Genomic DNA, 21,605 nt, shown 5'->3' with positions numbered 1-21,605 from the left:
CAATGATGAGTGTTAAGCAGTCAGTGGAACAAGAATTGGCAGGAGATATCAAAGTACTCAGAGAAAGCAGGGAAGTACTCAGAGAAAGCAGGGAATACCACATGACAGAGTGTTTAAGGAGGAAGCAGGGGAAGCTACAGGACACACATCCTATTGCATACAACTTTTATAAGTAATGCTGCATTAAAGGGAAATTTTTACCTTAGAGACACAAAATATGAAAGAGAGGGCAGAGGCTACCATAACAAGGAACGTTGTATACAAGTATTATACTCATCTAGTGTTAATGCAACTACATCAAGGGTTGAAGACAAGAAGCACTACCTTACAGAAAGCTTCCCAAAAAAGACTGCCTTTTAGAAGTTTAAGGTGCAAGTAATACATCTTATTGAACTATAGATCAGTGGACTGGATTCAGTTCTATTATACAGGAAGAGTCCCACTACCTACTGTAGAACTAAACTATATGTCCTTCTTCTCAGGGATTAAAAAATTAAAATATTTTTAATTATGTGATTTCAGAATCACACCTTATGCACACTATACATTTATCTTCAAATTTAGAAAGAAATACAAAGTATGTAAGATATATTTATGCAGTTTGCACCATATTCAGACTAACACATCTAAAATAAATCTGATGAATATGGAGGCCCTGGAATCATAGTGCTAAAAATATGTAAAACAAACATCACAAAATTCTTGACTAATATGAATGTTATCATTGTAATACATGAAAGTGTCTCCCATTTTGTCAGTTAAAGCTGTTTTTTTTTTGTAGGTCCCTTATTTTCTATTTAGATCCCATGCTGGAGCATCATTATTCTGGAATATAATGTGTAATGATAGTTCTACTGATCATGAGAACAGAATTTATTTTGAACATATTAAAGAAGTGACCCTTACAGACGCCAATACAGTGGCTTAAAATATACACCAAAGTTATCAGTTCTGGCATATTATTCTCTGACAATTCAAGAACTAAGTGAGGCATTGTGTTAAACATCCAGTAACCTCAATATATAGAATATCTGTAAACTCCTCAGAGATGTTCAGAAGTTCTTACCTCACTACAATTTGCAAGTTCAGCCTCATACACCAGGTAATCCAACAATCCAGTGAAGTAACTCTGTTCTGGTTGATCACACATTCTGCCGGTCACATGCGGGCGACACCTATAAATCATGTTTACTGCAATCTGAATTCTGTGTATACCCATGGAGGTGATTTATATCACAGTTGAAGAATGAATGTTAAACAGAAAATTCAAAATGAAAAAAAATTACTTTATACACAAGTATCCCACATCAATGCAGATAGTTTGCATGTGTGCATATACCTTTCTTTGCCTGCTTGCTTGTTTGTATGTGCATGCACACACATGCATGCACATAAACACATGCAAATGACAGAATTTCTAAATAGATTATAAACAAACCCAAAATCAGTGAAACTTGAACCCTCATTTCAGCAAGTGCTTTTTACACTTTTCTCACCCAATTTCAAAACCAAATTAATTAAGAGCTTTTGGAGATTTACCTGCATTGCCCTGTGATGACATCACAGTTATTATCGAAGGAACCACCAGGATCACAGTCACATGCTTTACAGCCATCACGATCATCTGATAGACCCCAGTGTTCTGGCAAGCACTGGTTACAATCGCGTCCAGTCACATAACGCTTACATGTGCACTCCCCTGTGTATACATTGCAACCCTGGTTGCCAATTGTGCCCAGTGTGTTGCATGTGCAAGCTGCAAATGTTCACAGATTACCATAACTTTCCTTGGTGTTGTAAGCATTTGTTTGGTGAATGATTTTCATAGTCTATAAAATTTCAATTCATTTCAGGATATGTCTCAACATTTAAAAAATTACTTACAGACTGCCATAAGCCCCAATCTAAGATCTATACACATAAAACATACAAGAGGAAAGGATAAACATATAAGCAGTCACATCATGTGGCAGTGTTAGAAGTTCTGCTTCTTATCCTGACCATAAATGTACTGGCAAAATGGTGAATTTTACTTTGGGAATATGATGATCAGCACAGTTATTTTAAGTAGCATTTCTGACAAAATTTCNGGGGGGGGGGGGATAAAGTCAGAAAACACAAAATGACAAAAAAAATGAAATGATGCTTATATATCAGTCACTACCAACACAGCTTCCAGATTGTAATCCAGCAGGATAAGCATTGGCCTTGTCAAAAAAGTCACAAGCATTTCTGCATGGAGTGCAGTGCTTCAAATATTACAAAATGCAAAGCAAATTCGCTTATATATAAACAAATTATATCACATCAAAAACATCATCATTGCACTGGTATTACAACACTCTTTATTACACAAGACTACAACTGGGTTATTTCAGTATATTTCATCTGCCAGAATAAAGGCAATTTATATAGATCTCTCTCAAAGCACATATGTAAAATTTCTGTTCCTATAACTTTGTTTTATAGTTCATAATTATAAGTTGAGTTGATACATACATTCACAACCTTCAGGATTCTGCCCATCAAAGTTCCAGAATCCATTCTTGCACCTATCACAACGACGGCCATCAACATTTGCTTTACAGTGACAACGACCTGATTCCAGACCATTTATCACATCTGTGCGTGAGTCACATGTTCCATCATCCAGTGAACCACGGGGATCACAGTCACAGGCTGAAACATATCCATAGAAAGTAGGAGGAATCTGTGGTACTATTTACCCAAATCATACTGAACACACAAATTTAGCAAAATATTTACATCTAACTATATCACTGTTCTCATGACAGTCTACCTCACTAAGTTGTATCATCTGATTTAAAATATTTTTCCATAGCAAATACATTTAAGGAAATATACATATACATATGCACGTGTACTTACAAATAGACATGAATTTAGGTGTGTATGAGTAACAAAATTCGAGGTCATTATTTCAAATTTTTAAAAAAGCACAGTTACTACACTACACATACAAATAAATCTAGCATAAGTAAAATAAAATCTCCCTCATGTGGTCCAGCAACACAATGTATTTCCTAATAATGAATGAAGTCTAATGAAACTTCTTGATAGCAAGTGCAAAAAATTATATGCTCTCAAATTATATCTCTTTTTCATAATTTAGGTAATCCAGCATATTCGGTTACAAATATTAATGGCACAACTTACATAAACAAACTTCTGGGTCTGTTATTTCTCTGTCAGGATCTTGGTAGAAGAATGGTTTGCACTGTTCACAATTCCTGCCCATTGTGTTGTGGAGACAGCCATCACAAACACCACCACTTACTTGCCCTGTCAGCTCATACACAGCAGCATCAAAGTGGCAACTTGTAGCATGGTTGTTACAGTTGCATCCTGAAAGAGACATGAATGCATTATGTCACATTACAGAAAACAAGCAACAAATGTAATCCTGTGTATGAGACCACAGGACGACATAAGCAAATATACAGCCAACCAGCTTATTAACCAATTAATCAACCAAATAAGTGAGTAACAGGATCATCCTGTGCCAAATGACTGAATGGAGCATGCATCACCTTCTCTAAAATCAATTCAGATTCATCCTCTGCAAAATCAAAAGCATTTCAATTGTCTCTATCAAACAAGCCAAATCACAACCACAGAAAGTGATAGGAAACAGCAATTAATTAACTTGAAAGAGTTGAGACCTTCTTGAGCATCCAACATCTGCTCAGCCTCTCAAGAAATTCAAAGAATTTTATGGAACCTGAAGGTGTATTACTGTGTTCATAAGAGCCTGACACTGGTCTCTGTCCTCTGCTGGATAAATCCAGTCCACTCCCACCCAAAATCATATTTATCTGCAATCCAATACTAATCACTAACAATAATCTCATTAAATATAATTCTAATATGTTCAAGTATTTTATGCTGTATTTACATACCTCCAGCACAAAATACATACATGTACTATAATTTCAATCACTAACTTAACCTAATATTTACTTTTATCGAATATTTTAAGTTGAAAAAATGATGTAGTTTGAGATGAGGAAAAATGACGAATATAGGAACATGGATGTTACAAGTTCATGGCATTATTCATTTTCATCTGTCGACCTGAACCAAATTATTTGAATTCTGGTTTCAAGACCTGCAGCAGTGTATACAACTTTCCAGTGCCATCTGATTTGGATTAAAATATGATTTAGCCAAAGTAAAATGATGTAACACACACTCTCCACTGGTCCCTATCCCAAGCCAGATCAATCCAATCCATACCACCCCATCCTATCTCTCTAAGATCCACTTCCATTTTATCCACCCACCTACATCTTGGTCTTCCTAGTGGTCTCTTTCCTTCTTGCTTTCCCACCAATATCTTACATGCATTCCTCTTCTCCCCATTCACACTACATGCTCTCTTCATCTTATCCTCCTTGACTTGATCATTCTAATTATACTTGGCGAAGAGAACAAGTTATGAAACTCCTCATTATGCAGTTTTCTCCAGCCTCCTGTCACTTCACCCCTCTTCACTCAAAATACTCTTGACATTCTGTTCTGAAAAACATTCAGTCTATGTTCCTCCCTTAATGTCAGAGACCAAGTTTCACCACACCCATACAGAACCATAGGCAAAATTATAGTTTTGTATATTCTGACTTTTACATTTTCTTACACAAGATGAGAAGACAAACGGTTCTGGATTAAATGGTAGCAAGCATTATCCAGATTCGGTCTCCTCTTAATTTTCTCATGAATCAAATTTTGATTTTTTACCTTCACTCCAAAATATTTGAACTGTGGCACATTTTCAAATCACCTGTTAGCTATCTTTATGTTATGATTTTGCTCTGCATTCTTGTGATGAAACAGTTTTCTCTGTTTACTTCTAGACAAAACTCCTTACTAAAATCAATCAGAGCTTCTGTGTTTTCTTTATGGTATATATATTATCTCCCAATATATTCACAATATCAGCACAGACCAGCAGCTGATGTGTCCCATTTAATTTCAGTCCCACCTGGTTTTCTTAGACCTTCCTAATGCTATAGCAAAGTTCAAAGGCAATGGCAATAAAGCATCTCCTTGTTTTAGACCATTTTTGAAAGGAAACTTAACAGACAAATGTTTACCTATTTGGGCTTTACTATACAGTTCATTTAAACACATTTTAGTCAGCCTAACTAGTTTCATGGGTACCTTACACTCTATGAGAATACTGTACAATTCATCCTTCCTAACTGAATCACAGACTTTATTGAAGTCTACGAATAGCTGAGGTACTGTCTCACTGTACTCCCTTTTTTATTCCAGTATTTGACAAATGCAAAAATCTGATTAGTAGTTGAACTGTTATGTCAAAACCCACACTGATGATCCCAAATTATTTCATCTATATATGGACTTAACCTCGAGAGAAGGATATTTGATCAATTTTGTATGAAGTTGATAAGAGTGATATCCCACAATAATTACTACAGTTGGTTTCATCACACATCTTGTAAATAGGTACAATAATAGACTCCTTCCACTGGTCAGGCAATTCTTCCTTATTCCAAATAGAATTAAACATAATGCAGAATTCAAACTGAAAAGAGCTAATGACCGTGCAATCTTTGCTTTTCATTCATTTTAATTGAAAGTAATAAATAAAGACATTAATCATGACCAACGTACAGTATATATAAATGGAGAAATATTTCATTTTGTTAAAAAGTGATGAAACATAACCTGACAAGAATTACATATGGAACAATAATTCATTTACATTTTCTGCTCAAAATTATTTCCCCAACAGTCTCCTAAGTTTGGCCACAGCATTTAGAATCACCATGTACAGTGCAATATAAGTAAGTGAATAATGGTTCAAAATAGAGCCCCCAAAAATTACTGAAATTATGTTTTTGAACCCAAAGAAGTCATAACAAATTTCACTTCAAATCAAATAATTTAGTCACAATATGCTCTGCTTTAATTTCTTTTATTAGATTTTTTCTTGATGTTAGTTGAACACATGTTCCATCAGATTTAATTTTTCATATATGTGTTGTACTGGTCTGGAGATTCATTAAGTTTCTCCAGAACCAAAAAGATTATGCAGCAAAAGAAGTTTTGGAAACATTGGTATGGAGAATATAAATTTTAGGTGCATACAGAAAGAAATATTAATAACAGATCTGGTTCTTCTGATATCTGAGAGAGGGTTAAATGTAATACGTCTACAGATGTCAAAGTTAGAAACAAATTTAGAGAGTTACACAAATATCATTACTTCTTTCTCTCTCACTGCATAATAATATTTTCATTTAATCATATTACTTACTTTCTCCCTATCATTGCAAATTTCTGCAGGTTCATAACCATCACAAAAGAATCCTACTAATATCACTTTAAGTCCGCTCAATTAATTACATACACTCACAAGTAATTACCTTAAGGTCATTTTCACCATTATTCTCCTGTATAAACCTTAATTATTCCAAAGTCTCATTCCATAACATTTCTCCACAAAAATTTTTTATCTGTTTGAATGCATCTAGTAACATTGCTCTTACTTTTGCATGCATTTGTCTGCTTGCCAATTGCTGGTTTCCATGGCAGGTCATTGTAAAAATCCTCACAATGTTCACAATTAAGACCCTTTGTATTGTGCGTGCACTCACAACGTCCATGAACCATGTCTGTTCGTGGCTCAACATCAGGAAGCGGCAAGCAACGAGAAGCATGTCCATAGCATGAACATGACCCCCGCACAATCATGTCATTGATTGCATAATAGTATTTCTCCTGAAACACAATTAAAAATCAAAATCCATCACTTCCAATCTGGGATTCTTCATAAAATACTCTTACTTACTTACTCATGGAGCTGAGCCCTTCTTGAAGAGCCATAAATTCTGCAGCTGTTCAAGAATTTCCAGCATTTTATGGAACATGAAGGTCCATTACCATGTTCACAAGAGCCCTCCACTTGTCCCTATCCTGAGCCAGATAGAATCAATCCATACCATGCCATCCTATCTCTCTAAGACCCATTTTAATATTGCTCACTCACCTGTGCCTCGGCCTTCCCAGTGGTCTCTTTCCTTCTGGCTTTCCCTCCTATATGCATCCCTCTTCTCCCCCATTCGTGCTACATGCCCTGCCCACCTCATCCTCCTTGACTTTATCATTTTAATTACACTTGGAGAAGAGTACACGTTATGAAGGTCCTCATTATGCAATTTTCTCCAACCTCCTGTCACTTCATCTAATACTTACATTTTCTAAAGTTTAATGGAAAATAAGTTTGTTTTAGAAACTTGATATACTTCTGTCTTTGTAAGCATAGAAACATTAAACAAGGTCCAGATGGCCTAATAGAAGTGGTTTCAAATTCAAAACATTGTGTATTAGAATTTTTCAAGATATCATCCATCCCCTTGTGAATTCAAGTTTGAACTTGGGTACTGCAAGTGCAAAAAGAGTGAAAATACAACTGATAATCAGATTTTATGTGAGGATGTAGATTACAAGCTCTTCAGTCAGTCTCATTAAGGGCAGGAGATTCCAAAAGAAATGACACAAAAACATTTCACTCTAACTTAGCATTGAGAAGAAACACTGTTGTATTTATGAACACACTTCTTTCTACAGCATCTTAGTTTCTACTACAGTAATCCCCAGTTCAAAGCATCAATGTTTGTTAAATATTTCCTATGCAAACATGAGATGTACTACACTTGTTGAATATCAGCTGACTGATGAACATTACATTGTCACAATGTCATATATGTTAAATTAGAAGATACATCATACTTCATTCATTCCAAGTTCTATATCTGCTGTATACCTTCGTACATCCAGCTTCATTTTAAGAATCCAGTTCTACTTCATTTGCACGTTTAGTTCATATGGTGCGCAAATGTTATACAGTTTGTTCATATAGGTTCCAAGGCACTATATGGACTGAACATCATAACATAATAAAACTTTACACAATATTCAAATGAGGGTTTATTTTAAGATTATTACTTTTTATCATTTCAACATTCTACTAGCCACAGAAATGATGTCAATAAGAACAAGATACAGAATATCAAGAAAACTAAAGAACATTCAGATTTTAAAGACCAACTGAACTCATGGTTGAGACAACAGAAATATTCAAACACTTTTTAACTCAGCCTGGTCAAAAATTAAATTTTTAATATTCATTAATAATTTTATTTAATCTCCACATGTAAGTACAAAAAGACACTGAAACGCTGAATTATTTTACTTTCATTTCAATTACATATATGTGAGAATTAAATGTTGTGTTTCTGTTTCATAAGGTTCAAACCTGTTTGTGTAAATCTATAATTATCATACCATATCATCAAAGAAACTCCATAACATGGTTTGGTCTTGTAGGACCACCTGAAAATGGTCTTATAGGATAAAACCTTTTGTGGGCTTGACGGATTCTTTCTTAAATAAAGAATCTGTATTGACAGCATACTTTGACCATTTCTATTTAATGCTGAATGATGAAACACAGTAAGCAGTGAAACACTTCTGCAAAAGTTAAACCTTCTACTTTGATTCACCAAATTCTCACCTGAATTTCTTCTCTGTTGTCCAGCAAATCATCACCCAAAGTATGCAATTTAGTGAAATTAATACGAAGATTTGTCATCTTCAACAGATTCTGTACTTCCTGTGAATATGGGTCATCAATCGGAAGGTTGGGTGGCAATACTCGGAAGATAATCTGCATTGAAAACAAAGATCACTATAGAAACACACACAACAGAGCATATATAAAGCTCGTATAAGACAGAGTTATTAAAAGAAATCTTGAATTTCAAAAAATTTAATTTACACTGTGTTCTAATTACAAGGAGATTAACAAAATAATATTCATTTTCACTGGTTCCTAACAAAAGCTAAGAAGGCATGCAGCAATAGATCTTTCTTTTCATGAACAGTGACAACCTGCGCCAATTTATAATCTATATATTTTGCTGCACTCTGGTGGAATTATTATCATGCTACATATTCTGCAGAACTGGTTTTAATCCTAATGGAAATAACATCCATATCAACACATTTCAAATTAATGTGTTGATAGGAATGTTACTTCCATTAGGATTAAAACCAGTTCTGCAGAATATGAACATGACACACAAATTGAGAAAAACATCAGTCTTACTCACTCAATCATGTAGCTGAGCCCTTCTTGAGAACTTGCCAATTGTGCAGCTACTCAAGAGCTTCCCAGCATTTTATGGAACCCAAAGGTTCATTACCATGTTCACAAGAGCCCTCAACTGGTCCCTATCCTGAGCCAGATTGATCCAATCCATACCATCTGACCCTATCTCTCTAAGATCCATTTTAATATTGTCTGCCCATTGGTCTTCCCAGTGGTCTCTTTCCAGCTGGCTTTCCCGCCAATACCCTTTATACATTCCTCTTCTCCCCCATTCATGCTGCATGCCCTGCCCATCTCATCCTCCTTGACTTGATCATTCTAATTATACTTGGAGAAGAGTGCAAGTCATGAAGCTCCTCATTATGCAGTCTTCTCCAACTTCCTGTTACTTCATCTCTCTTCAGTCCAAATATTCTCCTCAACATCCTGTTCTCAAACACCTTCAGTCTATGTTCCTCCCTTAATGTCAGAGACCAAGTTTGACACCCATACAGAACCATAGGCAAAATTATGGTTTTGTATATTCTAATTTCTGTGTTTTTAGACAGAAGACGTGAAGACAAAAGGTTCTGGACTTTGGTGGGTCTCTTGTCACTATGGCATGGCGCATCCTCAGTTTGTGGAAGGATGAGAAGCCCTCCACCAGGTATGGAGGAAAGCTGCAAATATACTGAATAAGCAGTCGTGGACAGCTGTCAAGGGGTGGTCCTCCAGGTTTGGGGTTACAAAAATGTTCCAGAAACCTTGGACCTGGTGTATTCTGTGGATAAATGACCTAGGCGAAAGAAAATGGATACGAGATTTGGTACTTGGAATGTTAGCAGTATGTACAGGGCAGGTTCACTCAAGGCAGTGGCAGAAGAAATCTCAAAATATATGTTAGGTTCTGTGGGAGTACAGGAGGTCTCCCCCCCTCTCTCTCTCACAGATATATGTGCGTGCGCTTTGGAAATTACAGAAAATACAAACTGTCAAACCCTCCATACAGTTGTGTCTGCCTGAATAACAAGCATATTTCAGAGCATTTTAGCATAAATGGAACAAGTTCCTCTGGCTGAAATCTTTGTCTAAGGTTAATGAGTTTTATGTTATCATATCTCATATAATTCTTCATATGCATTGCTGATTCATACACACATACATACTTGCACATGTCTGTGTCTCAACACATCCATGAATGTACACATATGGGCCTAATCAAAAATATTTTATCCTACATAGAAAACAGTTATTTTACTTGTTGTTGTCATGGCTGTGGAACACTTCCATATCCTATAGGAATAACATTAACTAAAAGAGCTGAAATAAAGTGCTAATGATAGTCTACAAAACTAAATGAGATAAAGCAGGAAATGCATAAAATTATAAAAAACAAGGAACTTCATTCTTCACCTAGTTTTGAACAGCAATTAAATAAAGAACATATGACAGACAGAGAATTCAGCTAAAGCACTCAAGAAATCAAGTAAAATATTGTGACATGTCTCCTGAAAGCCAGAATTCTGAAACTAGCAAACAGTCATTGCTAAGGAACAGCTCTGCAAACATGCCCATTGCTAGGTAACAGCTTCCTAACATGCAACAATGGAGTAACTGGGAAGTGGTGTTCTTTACACAGTCTGCATCAATAGGTATGTAATGCAAAAATTGAAGAACGGTTTGGAGAAGTATTTTCTATACAGTCCATGCCAAGGCTATATAAGGAGTCAATTATGTGTTGTGAGTTAGTTTGACAATTGAAAGCCACTTAGTTCACCTCAAAAGCTGCAGCAGAAAGGTGTCAGCCAGCAAAAACAGGAGCTGCTGGATATGGAAGCCAAGGACACTACACCATCGGAAGCAGCTATCAAGAAGTGCAATGAAGACTGTAACTGAGAACACTTGTTTGTGTGTGACAGTATAGTGTAGTCATGAGTTGTGTGTTATAGTGTCCAACAAATCTGATGACCAACCCAAACCCCAAATATAGTCACACACATACACCTGATAATATGTACATAATTTTGGAAAATGTCCACTTAGAGAACAGGGATGAAAAGATAAAACATCATAATGAATCTCCAGGAAATAGGGTATGATGATATGAACTGTACTGAACTGCCAAAGATAAGATTATACTGGTAGACATCTGTGTTAACACTGTTCATGCCCTGATGACAAAGAGGTTGGCATTAGCCATTGCTTTTAGTCTAGCATTCCCTGCTCTTACACGTTACATAATATCATTATGTAACAATGTAACAAAGAATTCTTATGCTTTAATGATGACACCATGTAATCCTGTCACATGTACTCATCTTCTCATTCATTTTAAAGGCAAACCATATAAAGTATACTTACCTCACCATCAGTTGACGGTGCCACATTTGAGTACCTTGACTCACAGACAACATCTGTTAATGTTCTGGGGTTATGCTTTGGTACATTTGGGAAAGATTCATCACAATTGTAAGCAAAATACCTGTACACCTGTAATATAAAAATATGGATGTTTAAATGTGTTCAAAAATACCAAGTGTATTCAACTTAAGCCTCTGAAAGTCATGTATGTATCAAATTTTATTAATCTAAAAATAATTTCATCATCTGATAAAAGAATATTTAAAATGATGTCAATATTGCTTACCTGCCACGTTAACCCAAAATCATAAGATCTTTCTATTAACATAGCAGCAGGTCTGAATGTTTTGAAGGTGATTATCAAATGTGTGAAATGAAACTCAGCCTCTAGATCTAACTGAATGGTAACATTTTCTACTCCATTCTGAGACTGCCACCAAGATCGCTGTCGAGTTCTGTAAATCATAATTTTTAACAGAAGTCATTAAAAATCTGTTTTATTACGCACAAATGTAGTGTAGTTGGTTGAGGGGCTCTGTTACAACTCGGAAGGTCACGGGTTTAAGTCCCGATGTGGTCATTGGATTTTTTCAATTGACCTAATCCTTCCAGCCGCACTATGGCCTCTAACATAAATAAGTACCAGGAATTAATTAAATAATTTTCCTGGGGAGTAAAGAGCAGCTGGCGCATAAGGCTGACAACCTTACCGCCGCCATCTTTGAGCTGATTGTCTAGATAATGTGAGACCCTCAATGTCTCACAACCCTATGGACTTTCACAGCCTGGTACAGGGATAGCTTTACTTACTTTTACTTTTTTTACATACAAATGGCCCTTAAAATAGCTAAACCAAAAGAAGCTAGGAAAAAGAGAAATACAAAGCAAGTAAATTCNATTTCACCCAAATGCTAGGGACGGTGTCTATAAACCCACTTCATCATGCTCAATTATACTACCACAGTCAATAAGTTCGTGGAATGGCCACAAAGCATCATTGCAGTGCATTACAGTGGATAGGTTGAGGCATGATATGATGCCCTGTCGGTTCATCTCTCGTCACAGCAAGAGGCAGTTGTGTGCAAACAATGTAAGTAGAACTATGATCTATCTTGTGAAATGCAGTTAAATGCAAGTGGTGGAAATCGAAAATGTGGCAGTTTGAACAAAGGGCAAACATCAAGTTCTGCCAAAAACTAGGCAAATCCCTTGGCAAAACATTTGGCATAGGAAGAATTGGCTGTTGCTACGTGACAACGCCCTTGCACATCGCTCTGTTCTTGTCCAAGAGGAAATGACAAGGCAACAGGTCACCGTTTTGCCATACCCTCCATACTCTCCTGATCTCGCACCATGTGATTTCTTTCTCTTTCAATGCTTGAAAGCAAAGCTACGTGGTCGTAGATTTCAGTCATCTGAGGTGGTGGTCATTGCCACAAGAGACACTGTACAGGAATTTCCTGCCAATATGTTTCAGCAATGTTTTCAGCAGCTATATTGACGTTGGCAGACTTGCATAGTCACCAACAGCACCTATTTTGAGGGCCGATGAGAATCTGTGTAAGTGTATGTGAATACCTTGTATTATGATGCAATAAAACCACATTCCATGAACTTAATGACTCTACCACATATATGCAACATGCTGGTGAACACTTTCATAACTTTTTGTAACAAGATGTACTGTGAACACCTTACTCTAAACAAAGTTCCCATTTAAAGAGAATCACCATAATGCATATACAGATTTCGTTAAAATAGACATGGCCCTGTAATACATGATGTTATTAAACATTCCTAATACTGAGTTCTCATTTCAAAAAATCATCCTGTATAAAAACCTTTAAATTCTATCACAGTATTGGATATTTACTACTTTATTATCAACATGTTTGCTTATAAAATTACAAAATTGTAGAATTCTGACATGAACTTCCTTTGTTTATGCATGATTTAAAAACAAAATGTTTTCAAAAAAGAAATACTAGTAACAAAAATTATGTCATATCAAAGTAAGTCTCACCTTCCTCTTTCACATCCTAGTACTGATTTATATTTGTTTAATTTGACCAAATATACTTTGGTGACACATGAAAATCTCACATTTGTTCATAATAATAAGCAACACTGTCATTCTGTGCACTCCAATGACAGACTTCAGAAACTAAAAGATGATAAACTTAATTTTCTTTTAAGTTGGCTTACAAAAAATGATAGAAATAGAAATGCATTTACATGCAACCATGTGACTGACATGACAAAAGGTATTACATTTACTGCAGATTTGATGGAAATGATAATAATATCATAAGAATGACCAACATAAAATATAATTACTTATGGGAATTCTATACTTCCACAACAATCTTGTGAGTTTAAACACATCTGAATAATAATAAAACGTTCAAGTGGAATTCCACAAATTATAAACTCTGTTAATGCAAACACAGATTTTTCAGTACCATTCCAGTACAAACATAATACTAAATGGCCAAAGGTAAACCAGAAGCTTTAGCCAAAATATTACCATTACTGATGACATTTAAATAATACCATGCTCTTCGCTGAAAATGTATATTTCAGTACACTATAACACAAGTATTTCTTACACATCTACTCACCCTGGGGCAAAACGGTATACAATATTTTCTATACGGTGGCTGAGTCGTGGATTATTTGCATTCTGTGGCCGAGAATCACACCAGAAACACTTCTTATGGTCTTCTAAATGTGATACAATACAATACCGCTCCTACAAAGAAATAAAAGGTTTAACTTTATTACTACTACCCATAGCCAGCCTATCCAACTAGTATACACATGGGCTACATTTGACCTTTTGTAAAGAATTCTGTGGAACGTTCTTTAATTCCATTAATTATGAAAGTATTTGCATGTGGAGTCACCGCCATTGCCACCATCATCATCTTCATGAACAAACAATAGTAGTATCACAACAAAAATGAGCAGCCTGTACATTTCTTGATGATAAATAGCTTAGCGAGATCAAAGCTGAAAACTGTCAGTTAGGTAGAAACAGACTGCTACCACTTAGAGGAACTGAGTCAAACCATATAGAAGCACTGTAATTCAGTTCAAGAACCCTCCAAACATAACAGATACAAGAGTAATCAAACACATCCCATTCCCACATTCTGCCTAATTTAATTCACACATCTGGAGTTGTGGATGGAGAACCAGGATTCAGACACAGAAGGCAGGAAAGAATATATCAAATACCCAGTCACAGACTGATGGGGCAAACATCACTTATAGGCAGCGTTCATAAAAGGACAGTTTTTCCATGTGGAGAGTGTGGCAAGACCTGTGCTGTTAGTAATTTAATTCTGCTAATTCAATATAAAATCACCAAGACTCCCAATCAAGGCCTCTAGACCTAGATAGGGAGTCACACAACCTATTCCAATTATACACTAACCTAACATGAGAGGTTGACCCAAGTAGGGAGCAAATCCAGTGCCAAAGTGAATTCTAACCTCATTTTGGAGGAAGAGGTAAACTAGGAGGAAGAAGACAACACTATCAAGGAATGTAGTGAACCCTTCAAAAGCGGTGAGTGGAAATTCAGTTTCAGAGAATATCAAGAACGGAAAAAAGCAGGGAAAATTGGTAGAAAACCAATAAATCAGACACATAACAGCATTCAGATGTAACCATTTATTAGAGTTAAGGTATTATAAATTAACTTAATTATGAAAGTTTAAGTAAAAGTTATATTTAAGAAATGTAGCACTTAGTCCCAATTTTGTGATAAGAAGTGGACAGGATGTGACATTCACTACAGTACTTTCAGAAGCGACAAGGGTTCATCCTTGATGGACGGACAGGATGTAGCATTCACAACACTTCCTGAATAATGCTGTCAAACTAGAACAGAACTCCTTTGAGAAGAGGAAGCTTTGACAGTTATTGCTACCTATCACTCAAGCGATAGGGGATCCAAACGCCTACGCTGAGAGGAATTTATCAAATTTATCATCAAGCTTCCAAAGGGGCAGTTAAGTAATTAAGAACTAGAGCAATTTTTATTGGCAGATGCAAATATCTGAAGAACTTCCAGAATCTGAACTGGGCCAATAGGGCAAGTTTCAGGGAGAGCTTCCTTTTGGGAGTTTGGACTCAGAGGGTTTGTTACTTCAGAGAGCCCATTCCCCAAAGGAGTTGTCTCTGAGATTCAGAGGGATATGGAAGCGAAACGGTGTCTCAACATCCACGAATTGCTAAACATTGTCAAGATTATAAGCTCAATAAAGAAATACTTAAATGGAGTGGTGTAGCTGAAGTGTTCGTGATATTAGTGAACACCATCTTCTTCCCGGCCTGCCAGAGTGAGGCCTGATATGCCCTAAGACAGAGTCCATCTCTTCCTGAGAAAGCTGAATGGATTCAATACCCACCTGCCAGGTTATCCTTCCACTTGTAAGTGATTCAAGCATGCTTACTGGCGCCCAAATTTCACTTCCTGCCTTCCCAAGTCAACCTGCTCATTCCACAATGAGCTTGCAGAAGGTGGCCACAGTGATAACAAGAAGAGAATTGGAGGTAGCCACAGCGATGGAGGTAGCAGCTGTGAGAGGTGAGGATCATCACAACCAAGGTGGCCCTAGTTACATCAAGTAGCCAAAAACGCTTGGCAATACCTGCTAACAGCCATCAATGGAGGGATGGTTATACAGAAGAGAATAAGCCAAAAGTCACACAAAGGAAAACTTTAAAAGAAGGCAAAGATGCTACCCATCAAATAAGACAAGCTGGAAGAGAGCAAGGATTTTGAGAAAATGGAAGAAGATGGGATTGGCTTGGAAAGAGCAGAGGGTCCCCCCATGCAGAACAAGGGGTACCTAGAGGACAAGAATAGGAAAATCCCAAGCAAAACAATCTCAGAACAAAATCAAAACCAACAGCCAGTTTACAAATATGATGAATCTAGCACTGAATCTTTCAAAGTGTTAATCTGCCCTGCTGGTTCTGACCCTAAGAGCAACCTTAGTGTGGTGGACATTGGGACGCTGTTGGAAAAGCTAGGTACTGACCATCACAAAATTTTCCAGGACTTCAGATGATGCTGGACAGTGCTCTTCGGCTTGCGCAACATGGCAAACAGTCTTGTAGATTGTATAGAGATTAAGGAAAACAAATTAGAAACGTTCATTCTGGAAGAGTGAAAGTTAAAAGGGGAATCATCAGAGGTATTCCAATGGATATCAGCACTGAAGAGCTTCTAGAAAGGATTAGAATAGAGAACCCATCCCTCTATGTCACTGGGATGAAAAAATTACAAATGTTACAGACAAACATACCAGGACAAGGCACAGAAGCAGAGGAAAACAATGAAAGCCAGGTGAAGGAAAAGGCTTGGGTGGGGTATAAGAAAGTTCATCACAAAGGGATGGCGATCACCCAGAGCTGTAGTTTGCATGCCATAGTTATACTCAATGATTGATGAACCACTATCACGGTCATGCTTTGAATAAGGAGTCCTCCATCAACTTGATCATAGTAAATGAGGAGGACCACCAATATTTTTGCTTGAGGGTTGGCCTCGATTCATGGGAAAGCAACCACATCACCATCCTGAATGAACTCAGCATGATCTTTGAACCAAATTTAAAAGGAATGAACAACTGTACACTATATTAAAAAAAAAAAAACTGGGATACATTCTCACAGGGTGCAAAATCTAGGATCAAGGCAGCCAAAGACCTTCATAACTGGAACCTGAACTCCTGCATCAAATAACTCTTCCATAATGGATGCAGTTGGAGAAGACAAAAGATTATGAATTGAATGTTATACCAAGTTTTCCCAGATAAAGAATATAGTGAATAAGCATTCACATACAGCAGACAAGAGGAATCCTGCAGCCTGGAGCTTGAGAGGAGGTTAACGACTTCCCACCATAAAATAAGAACTGCAATTAAATGATACATAGGACATAAATATAAGAAATATAATATTTCTTCATGCTCCGATATAAAATTAATTGATCAATGTTGAATCATAAATATTTTAAAATTTCAATTCCATTTCATGAGGACTAAGAAGCTACCTCTGTGCTTAACACCATATGTTGAAAGCAAGGCTCCATCATTCTCACACTTCTGAAAAGAAAAAAAGTTAGGGGTCTATTTCACACTACAGCCATTATTACTCTTCAAAATGGCTCCGGTGAGTAATGAATTAATCACATATAAATACTGTGCCATTATAAATCACTTGATCTCTAAGCTGCACTAACCTGTGCATATAAACCACAGGTCGAGGAAGCAGACAGGCGAGGTTCTCGACCAATCAGCAGGTTTCCTGTTGCTGGATAGCATGAACTCTGCTCACATGGATGTGGCCTCTGAGGTGTATATCCACCTGCAGGCAAGTGTTTACATCTAAATAACAATTCACATATAATATATGCAGGCTTTCTGTCATGGTTATTTCACAGGAACAGCCATTACCTAATTTCAGAGGATTAATTTGTGTTTTGTGATGGAAGCTATATTGATTAAAAATTTGTTGATCTATTACTGGGAAAGCAACACTTTAACATAATCTGGGCATGAAAGGTGTTGACTATAAGGCCAAGTAAAATAAAAATATTTAGGTGTTAGAATGAGTAGAATGAAAACACTTCTTACATGTTAAACATGTTTCTGGACTAGCAGAGACAACACAACTTCCATTAGTACAATATCTATAATTTCAAATGTTTCCATCTGTAAACATTTCAGGGTATTGGGCTACAAATCTTGTTTACAGTTATAATCTATGGAACAGGAAATTCAGCAAGATGAACTGGATCTTACTCCTTGTGAAATCATCTCTTCGAACCTGATGCTACTAGTTGTTTCTTAAATAGCTGATATCTTGCAGCCAACTAGCAGCACTAAAGGCCAACAGAAGAAAACATATCTAAATTCCATTTTCCTCAATTTACACAATAATTTCAAAGCTTTGTACATTTACTTCCCTTCCTCTAAGAATTTAAATCACAGAAGTTGTGCTGCTTGTGAGTTATGGGTAATTAAAAACCTGTGATAGTTATTTCATGAGCTTGAACATAGAGTGCCATTCCATATAGTAATACTTTATCAGACAACATAAGATTTATTATTAGAAACCACTAATCACAGCTACTGAATAAAAGCATTAACATAAAACTCGCTACTAATGCCTTTGTTCTTGATGTGACTTTGTGTAAAAGTTCATCTTACCAAATAAAAAAATTGTACAGAATTCAGTACTATTAACCAGTGGTGAGAGACAACAGTAAGGTCAGTGTGTAATAGAATACATGTTATAACTTCGTTAAATATCTGCTGAAGATTTCAATCATATATTGAAAAAGATCCCTTTTATGCAATGTTAGCTTCCAAAGCTTTGCAGATGCCTTGCCATACTTGGTCACATTGTACGGAGGGTGCTGTAGATATTCAAATTATCCATGTCAAATCTTTTTTCTTCCACATTTTCAACCTTGGGATTCTCATATTAAAGATTCAATGTGAGTATAAGGAGTGAAACACCTGCAGCACTCTCTTCAAAAAGGTAATAAAAACACAAAGTATAATAGCAACACCAAAATTATTAAAAGAGAAGAGAAATTAGTTTGGGCTGGTTACAAGCAGCAACCATCCACCAGTTATCCTACTCGAGCAATTAGTAGTGTTATGAACAACACTGTTCGCGATCCACTGCAGCACTTGGAAGGGAATAAGGAAATTCCTCTGGTCCTGTATATTGTCCACTGTGTTACTCCACTCCCAAGCTGTGTTAAATATCTCATGTTGATCCATTCACAGGTGGAACTTGTTACTACCTCCTTGAACTGAGCCAGAATGCCTGTACCAATAAGCAGCTTGACTCAATGGATGTATGTCACTTTCACTGCTATCTGGTTCCATGTCACCTCTGACAACTGAAGTCCTTTTCTGGTGACCTGACTTCTGCAGAAACATGACCTGTTTTTGAGCCACAGTGCTTGCAGTATCAGACCAATGCATTACACCATGCCTTCCCCCATCTCTAGCTGTAAAATAACATCTCTTTAACATTCTAACATGGTCTTGAAGATGTGATTTATTTTTAGTATGACTGTTACTCCAACACCACAGCCCTGAAGTGAAACAAAAGTGCTCTGTACATATAAAACATTGTTTATTTTGGTAGAATGTCCTGTAGTTAAAGAAAAAAGTTAAAAATATGATACAAAACTACTGAAAGTATTTGATGATCTACAAAATGCACGAGCCAGTAATGTAGTACCATGTAATATTTGCACAGTGGTACTTAAGTACAAGAAAATATTTCACATATATTAATCTGAAATTTATAAAGGCTTTAAAGATCAAACTTGAGTAACTAAGAACAGTTCCTGTTGCAAAGTCAGTTATACATACAAATCAACTAATTCATTCTCAGCTTGGATCAGGTAGGGTAAATTGCTGCTGGTCCTCGCCAGCACAGCCATTTTTGGTTCCAAGTCCCACAGGACTCACCACCATATTTTACTGTCTCACAACTGTGGGTTTCTTATGTAAAGACATAGAAATAGATACGAATACACAAGAGCGACAAATATGTAAACTCTACTTAAAAAAAAGACAATAGAACTGTATAGATTTCAATTTTAAAAATCAGATAATTCAAATACACTTTATTTATTTCTTATTACCTTCCACAACACAGAAAAAAATAATAAACTGGAAAAAAACAGGTTAAAATACATTCAAATCACCATACCAGAGATTCTGTTGAATACACAGGACTTCTCTTCTGTAATGTATGATGTACACTTAATGATGTTTTAGACATATAATATTACATCTAAATGAAATATACAAAGAATGTAAGATGACTCATCAGGCTAAAAAGAAGAAATATGGCAGCAACAAAATGATATACCTGAAGTCTAACAAAAAAGCCTATACTGTCAAAAGACCAACACAGTTGGTAACCAATCTTATGACAAGTGTCTTCCTCTCCTAAGAAACTCTGTTAATATAATTCTAGTAACTGAAAAATATTGACAAAAAGGAATTCAAATACATACTTCACCAACAGTACAGAAAAATTTATTATGAAATATAAATTCTGAATGATAATAATTTTCTAGAGCACACTATAGTCTATATTCCATATTTTTGTATTTGATACCAGCAAATGTTCAGAGCTGAAGCACATGCTATCCAGCAGTATAAGACAAAACCAGCAGAAGGGAAGAGCCTTCCATTGATACAAAGACACATTTCCATGTGATGGATTGGTAGAAGTAGTCCAATTACCTGACCACTGAGATCTCCAGACTTCAGTCCTTTGAATTAATAATCAGGGGTCACATGAAAATATTTGTGTAAGGAGAAAACAACCAGTTCAAAAAATTAACTGCTTTGCAGACTTTTCAGTGCTGCAGAATAAAGAAAGGATGATACTACATTCTTAGAAGGGACATCAATTCACTGATACATAAAGCATTAAAGTATACAGAAGCTGAAGGGGCACAATTAGAACATTTGTACCAATGAATGTAGTCTAAATGTAAATGCAGTGTCATGAAAATAAACAACTTCATAATAAATATACACCTCTACAGAACCTAATTTTATCATCATGCTGAAATGCATTGCTGTACGATGGGGTACCCAAAAGAAACCGAACTAATTTTTTTGTGGGCAGAGCTTTTGTAGTACCGCGTTTTGCCGCTATGAGCGCATAGAGCTAACATTCCTGAGTCGATAAGCCAACTACTGTTGCTTCAGAAGGTAAGGACTAGTTTCGGCAGAGTTTATAGTGACAACTGTTTTGTGTGATCGTCGTTTTTGCAATGGCTGATTTTCGTGAACGGCGTGCGGCGGTGAAATTCTGCTTTTTGCTCGGGAAAAGTGGAACAGAAACTCTGGAAATGTTAAAAACGGCGTACAAGGACGATGCTATGGGGAAAACTCAAGTGTTAGAGTGGTTTTCCTGTTTCAAAAATGGTGAAATGTCAATTGATGACAAACCTCGTTCTGGTCGTCCTTCCACGGCCCGAACACATGAAAATGTTGAAAAAATTCGTGAAATCATCAAGGAAGATCGATAACGGACCATT

General features: G+C 36.4%; 1 protein-coding gene across 2 annotated transcripts in view; it reads right to left on the bottom strand.

Annotated features, from left to right (window-relative positions):
- LOC111868186 (laminin subunit beta-1) overlaps positions 1–21,605 on the bottom strand; it is a 113,362-nt gene that overhangs the window by 53,293 nt on the left and 38,464 nt on the right. The window contains exons 4-14 of one of the 2 annotated variants that reach the window (XM_023858624.2): positions 19,335–19,544; positions 17,760–17,884; positions 14,122–14,252; positions 11,787–11,955; positions 11,501–11,629; positions 8,564–8,716; positions 6,537–6,768; positions 3,178–3,366; positions 2,500–2,679; positions 1,540–1,756; positions 1,067–1,175 (exon numbers count right to left, since the gene is read on the bottom strand). In XM_023858624.2, coding sequence (XP_023714392.1) covers positions 1,067–1,175; positions 1,540–1,756; positions 2,500–2,679; positions 3,178–3,366; positions 6,537–6,768; positions 8,564–8,716; positions 11,501–11,629; positions 11,787–11,955; positions 14,122–14,252; positions 17,760–17,884; positions 19,335–19,544 — 1,844 coding nt within the window. The remainder of the gene's footprint in view (positions 1–1,066; positions 1,176–1,539; positions 1,757–2,499; positions 2,680–3,177; positions 3,367–6,536; positions 6,769–8,563; positions 8,717–11,500; positions 11,630–11,786; positions 11,956–14,121; positions 14,253–17,759; positions 17,885–19,334; positions 19,545–21,605) is intronic. The other variant, XM_023858631.2, reaches the window with a different exon arrangement.

This window comes from Cryptotermes secundus, unplaced genomic scaffold, assembly GCF_002891405.2.
Source record: "Cryptotermes secundus unplaced genomic scaffold, Csec_1.0 scaffold166, whole genome shotgun sequence".
Classification (NCBI taxonomy): Eukaryota; Metazoa; Arthropoda; class Insecta; order Blattodea; family Kalotermitidae; genus Cryptotermes; species Cryptotermes secundus.
This window is presented reverse-complemented; position numbering and strand designations above follow the sequence as displayed.